Source organism: Hyposmocoma kahamanoa, unplaced genomic scaffold (assembly GCF_003589595.1).
Source record: "Hyposmocoma kahamanoa isolate Upper Pololo Valley unplaced genomic scaffold, ASM358959v1 192, whole genome shotgun sequence".
In the NCBI taxonomy this organism is placed as follows: domain Eukaryota; kingdom Metazoa; phylum Arthropoda; class Insecta; order Lepidoptera; family Cosmopterigidae; genus Hyposmocoma; species Hyposmocoma kahamanoa.
In genome coordinates this window covers 4,882,831-4,889,095 of record NW_020653719.1, presented here as the reverse complement: position 1 = coordinate 4,889,095, position 6,265 = coordinate 4,882,831, and the positions used below count along the sequence as shown (strand labels likewise).

The 6,265-nt window shown below is 37.6% G+C and overlaps 1 protein-coding gene across 1 annotated transcript in view; it reads right to left on the bottom strand.

Moving 5' to 3' along the window:
• Window positions 1-6,265, bottom strand: part of LOC113226661 (dynein beta chain, ciliary-like) — an 88,794-nt gene that overhangs the window by 19,966 nt on the left and 62,563 nt on the right. Inside the window, exons 57-64 of the mRNA XM_026459382.1 lie at window positions 6,054-6,215; window positions 4,819-5,067; window positions 4,283-4,394; window positions 3,853-4,115; window positions 3,679-3,759; window positions 3,214-3,429; window positions 2,106-2,254; window positions 1,663-1,822 (exon numbers count right to left, since the gene is read on the bottom strand). Of these exons, the coding sequence (XP_026315167.1) occupies window positions 1,663-1,822; window positions 2,106-2,254; window positions 3,214-3,429; window positions 3,679-3,759; window positions 3,853-4,115; window positions 4,283-4,394; window positions 4,819-5,067; window positions 6,054-6,215 (1,392 nt within the window). The remainder of the gene's footprint in view (window positions 1-1,662; window positions 1,823-2,105; window positions 2,255-3,213; window positions 3,430-3,678; window positions 3,760-3,852; window positions 4,116-4,282; window positions 4,395-4,818; window positions 5,068-6,053; window positions 6,216-6,265) is intronic.

Below are 6,265 nucleotides of genomic sequence, written 5' to 3'. Positions count from 1 at the left end.
CGGAATCGTACCATGACCGCCATGATGTTGGTTACGAGGCTCCACAGTTCCTCAGGCTTGCTAATAAGCGATCAAACAATCCGAAATCGTTTACGTGAAGTGGGTCTGCGATCCCGAAGGCCGCTCAGAGTTCCACCTATTGCACCCTGCAATCGCAGGACCCGTTTACGATGGGCTCGCGAACACAGAAACTGGGAGGAAGAAGACTGGCGCTATGTGTGCTTTTCGGATGAATCCCGCTTCGGTATGAGACCGGATACAAGACGTACTCGAGTTTGGAGAACATCTGGATGCCATGAACGTTTGAGATATTGTCAGGAAGTTCATCCATATGGTGGGGGGAACAATAATGATATGGGCCGGTATTTGGATCGGCGGAAGAACCGATCTCATTTGGATCAGGGGTAACCTCAATGCTCAAGTTTACGCAGAGAGGATTGTTTCAGATGTTATCATCCCTTTGCGAGGCCAGTTGGGTGATTCATTTCAACTAATGCATGACAACGCACGTCCACACACGGCTAGAGTCGTAACACGCATTCTTGCCGAAGCTCGTATCAACGTTCTGCCGTGGCCTGCTCAATCGCCAGACCTCAATCCAATTGAGCACGCATGGGATATGCTTCAAAGAAGAGCTGTGCCGAGTATGCATACCGTACATACTCTACAACAATATTTTGACTTGTTACAAAACACATGGGCGGCCATTCCTCAAAGTGATTTTGATGAACTCATCTTAAGCATGCCAAATCGCTGTAATTGTGTGATTCGTGTTAATGGTGGAAATACAGATTATTAATTTTCTTATCTTTACAATAAAAATGAGCAAAATCATCATTTTCGCCATTTTTTTGTCATTTAATTGACGCCGTTAATTTGAGTTTTTTCCCACAATTTGCAAAAACATCAATTTTAGTTTATTTTAATTAAATATAGGGGTAAGCGGTTAAATAAAACATAAGCATTAAAGTAAGAAGTCGTCCTGGAAGACTGGATTTGGTAAATATTGCTTAAATAATTTTTATTTCAAAAATATTCACTTGATCCCTAGACACTTTTGATGTGTGTATATAGCTTTAGCAAGTACGGAAACTTTATAATTTATTTTTTTCTAGGAAACGGCTCTTCAGTCAAAAATCAAAATTGATCTCTTTTTATAAAACCACTGACGCCATTCAAACCCTGTTCATAGAAAATGAAAGACTTACTATTTTGGGATATTCTAGAGGTCATTGGATTATCTGACCGTAGGTACAAATAAAGATAAGACGTATTACTGGTGAGATCAGATCCACAAATTTCTAGTATTCGCCCCCCTACCTTTAAAAGCAATATTCCACCAGAGTTAATGACACACCTCAAATTGAAAGCTAATGTGAAGTTGGCAAAAAGTAATAATTTTGTGCATAATTATATAAAAAAATTGGAGTTTTTATAAATTATGTTTATAAAAAATCCAAAACTATATATGTATGTACTGTATCCGCATTTATTAAATAAACTTCAAGACATAAAACAAAAAGTCAGTGGTTTTGATTTTCGTCCTTCTAAATTGTGATTTTTTATCAATGTGCGCCGCGCCCACGTCTGCACTCTGAATGAGTCATTACAAGTCTCCAAAAACACAAAGGTACAATATTTCTTTGAGAAATAAGAACTTACATTACTCTTAGCAAGCGTGGGTATCCAGTCCTCATAGAGCAAAAGTATACGGTAGCGACGCATAAAACAGCCGACGTATGAAATAAAAGCGGTCACCAATAATACATCGCCCGGTAGCAACATTCCCGATTCTTTTAGATTATGAACTGTGGCAGTCCATCTAGAATACAGAACAGAACGTGACTAAGCTATGGAATTTGGGTTAAAGGGTTGTTAGAGGACAAAGAATATACTCAATATTACACTAACATTTCAAAAGTTTAGTCTGACAATATTTGGAATACTATGCAGAAAAACATCGTGATGAAACCTGCACGTCGAAGAAAGTTCACAACACTCGGAAAACGTGTGAAGTCCTCAACCCGCGTTGGACCCGTTACAAGTTTATAGGTATTTCGTTAGAATACGAAATGACAATTGCAAGTGAAGTCAAGAATCGCTACCGAATTTTCTCCGAGGCTAATCCGTTGACTAATCGGTTAGCTAAGTCGATAGTAGCAGTGGTAGCGTCGGCTTCAGCCTGGCACTTCATCTTCTCATTCACAGCTTCCTGGAATGCTTTCAGCAAAACTTCCAGTTTCGCTTCCAATTCCTGTTAAATACACAAAACAATCAAATCTACTTCCCTAGTGATGGTTTCACCTAGAATCAGAAGTAAACGCTTTTTGTAGATTTTATATAAATTTATTTAATGAATCCAGTAATGGATGATAACGCACACACACTCATAATCCATATACTCATAGCTCCGCACTAAGGAAACCCTGTGTCGCGGGAGCCATGGGCACACACATAGACAATCACAAATTACACCCAAACTTACGAGAGAGACAAATGTAGGCCATACAAACATTATTCGATTTTTAATTCGGGACTTAATCACGTATAAAACATTTTATTTCGACGTTTCGGACATATTGCAACGTCCATGGTCCCGAAGGGACTGAAGAGGCGGGTGTCAGCATCTTCTAGCCGTGCGTGTTTTTCTAACTACCCGCACTTGATCTTCATTATTTATTTGTGCACTAGGGTACTCACTAGACCGACAAACAACACTCACGACGTCCGGCGACTCGTCGGGAGATATTTGATGTCGTTTACATTTGTTGATAACTGGATCCCATGACGATGAAAGCTTAAAACCGTCTTCTCGGTTGTAATTACGGTGTTTTTTAATTTCAATAGCTTCACGTACGATTTTACTATAGTGATGACGTTCTGTAGAAAGGATCTTGGGATTATGAAGCTCAATCCAATGGTTTGACACCCGCCTCTTCAGTCCTTTCGAGACCATGGACGTTGCAATATGTCCGAAACGTCGAGGTAAATAAAATGTTTTATACGTGTCCCAAATTAAAAATCAAATAATGTGTGAAAATCGTGAAAGTTTAAATCAAAGTATCATACAAACATTTCTCCATGCCGGGAATCGAAACCGGGACCTCTGCGTGGCAGACCAGTACGGTAACCATTAGGCCACGGAAGCAGTTGAAATTATGAATACTTTTTAATTTCATTTTAATTGTCGTGTTGAAATTAGCTAATACTAACGGAGATCTGGTCAGTGAGAAAGGCCAGTTTCTCACGAGCGGCCGCGAGCTCGGCGTTGGCAGCATTAAGAGCGCGTCGCTTGGGCTCGACGACAACATACACGTCGTAGAATTTCACGATGTTTATCACCCACGAGCATAGCCCGGCTGCCGCAGCCGACTTCGACATTATGAATGTTGGATTGAAATCTGGGTTCTTGATGTATGGCAACACCGCCTGTAAGTTGTGTGATAATCAAATGCCAAAATCCATTAGTAATTTAAAAAATACTTCAAGACAGTTTATCACTTGCAAAAAAAAAATAAAAATGTGCCGTTTCTTATTTATGTGTAAGTTTTAGAAAAAGATCAAAATGAGACAGCGTTTTGCAATGTTTAACTTTAACTAAAACTTTAAAGTCAACTTAAGTTACAAAACTCACCTGCACAATTTAAAACTGCGAATCAAAGAATACTTATAACATACCTTAATAACATCAGGATGAATATTTTCCTTATCAAAGTAGACCAAATCGTTCAAAAACTGATCCACTTTACCCATCAACAGCTGAAACCAGATTTATTTTCGTGTGAATACTAAAAGCAGAGTAAAATTAATTCACATTATCTCCCAAGGTTGTTGAATCCCAAGATAGTTCACCTTACAAGCCTTCCAAGATCTGTCCTTGGGAATCTTGCCCTTTTTCGCAAACAGCACAAGCACAGCCGCACAAACGTTAACGACGAGGTCGGGCGGAGAACCGAAGGACTTCAACTCAGTCAAGTTGTTTTTATTCAGAGTGTTTAAAGCTTCTTGGGCCGCCAACAATGCGGGCTCAGCTTTTGCTAAGTCATCTGCGCAGATTTTCGCTTTAATCGTGACGTCCTCTTCGATCACTTTTACTTTCTTTTCCTCTTCGGCAGCTGTTAGAATTATATCATGTAGTGTTAGAACATGTCTAGTGTCTTTGAATCGGATGAAAACTTAAAACTAAGAAGTTTTTACTTCAAAAGCAATTAAAAAACCAGACCAACTAACACGGTGCTTATTTTTCATATTATAATAAATTATGTAAGTTCGTTTCACATACCGAATGCCTTTTCTTTTGATACTTTGTCGCTTTCAGCGCCGACTACTTCAATAAGCTCTTCAGCATTTTTATTCTTTTCCTTCAAAACCACTTCTTGGTCTGCTAAAGTCACCTGAAGCGGAATGTTTTGACTAATATATAAAAAAATTGTTATTATAAATAAGTTAAGAGAAACATATTTATATACGTGAAAAAGGGATAAGGGCAACACTGCCCTCCTTGTCATAACTCATAACTAAAGCATTACCATTTCGGTAACTTTCGATTTTCTTTCCAACACCTAAAGCTTTATTGTCACCTTAATAAATGTCAAATATACTGATTTTGCTTAACAATAAAACTCAAAATAAATAAGATAGTAAAAAATCGATTACAGAAGGTTCTAGATCTCGTTTCACTGATCTCAAATATGTTAATAACTCAATTTCGCGAATGTCGATTGCGTTAATTATGATAAGGAGGGCTGAACAGTTTATGAAATCTACCTTATTTTTAGAAAAACAAAATAGTAAAGCAAATGACATAGAAATGTTAACCTTCAGCACGGCGACATCGCTAGCGCAAGCAGCCAATTTTTCCAAACCATTCTCGAGTCTAATAATCATCAGTTTCAAGTTCTTAGTTTTCTCGTCAAGGAGTTTCCCGTATAGTGCAATTTGCTCGAGGAAAGTCTTCGGAGTGGTATAGTTGTAACGCCGCTCATTTTGGAAATATACCGCTGACATATTATTCACACTTGTGTGCACGTGAGACATGAACACTGATACCGATTCCACCAATTCAGGCTGTGAAAACAATACATTTTAGTTTTCTAGATGCAACAAATTGTACACTTGTTGACACGTGCCTATGTTAATTATGTTTCATTAATATAGTACAATTGGACATAGCTATGCAATCTAGAACCAACCCACAAAATGTCACTTCCGAGATAATTGTATTTTTGTAAAAACAGTGTGAAGAAATAAATAGGTAAGTTGTTTGAGACAAACAACGTGATTTATGTGTAACTATTATATTATATAGCAATAAATAGAAATCATTATGTATCTTTTTATTTAGTTAACGAGAACCATGTTCTAGTTTTCGTAATGAATACGCCAAAGACCTACAGTACTTCATTACATGTGAAATGGATCCATTTAGCATATTTAAAAAATACATTATATGAAGTTAAGCAGCATGGTTCTTTTTAGCTATTAAAAAGTTACTTATTTAGGGTTGGTACCCTAAGGACTCCGTTTTGGATTGGTATATTGCCAGGATCTTTTGTGAGCGGGTAAAGGACACGTTTAGTGTTTTACCTAAATACATAACTCAATTTCAGTCGAGGTGTGGGTTGGTTCTTGTTTGCATAACTATGTCCAATTATAAAGCAGGAACGAACCCTGTATCCAATGCACATTAACCATACCGAGGCTACATCTTTAGAGTAGTAGAGAACTTTTCCATTTAATAATAAATTAATAATAACCTTTTATACTGGTGTCAAATTAGTGATTCGTTTTTATTATTGATATAATAATTAAATTTAAATGTAGGAATTTGCAGATTGGAAGTCAGAGGCGAAAACGAAAAAGTTACAAATTGTATTATAATATAGCAGTATTTTCATATACATTCGGTATTTTGAAATGCGTTTTAGGACCCAAGCTTAACTACAAAATATTAGCCTACTGAAATAATATTTAATAATTATTAGGTACTAGGTTGTTGCTAATGCGTAACTATTCGGGTGCTTGTATATTAGGAAAAGATCAGGAAAACTTACAGGAAGAGCTTCAACTTCAGCAATGAACCGTTTAGAAACAGATCGCAAGGCCTCCAATGGCCATTCGTGAAACCAATCGATGGACGTGCAGTTTACAATCGAAGGGAATTTGCGTGCGCGCACTCGCAGCGTGGCGCCCACAGGTGAGAAACATAGCACCACCTTGTAATAATTGAAGTCAATATAAGCGAAAGAAAGCTACAGGAAATTCA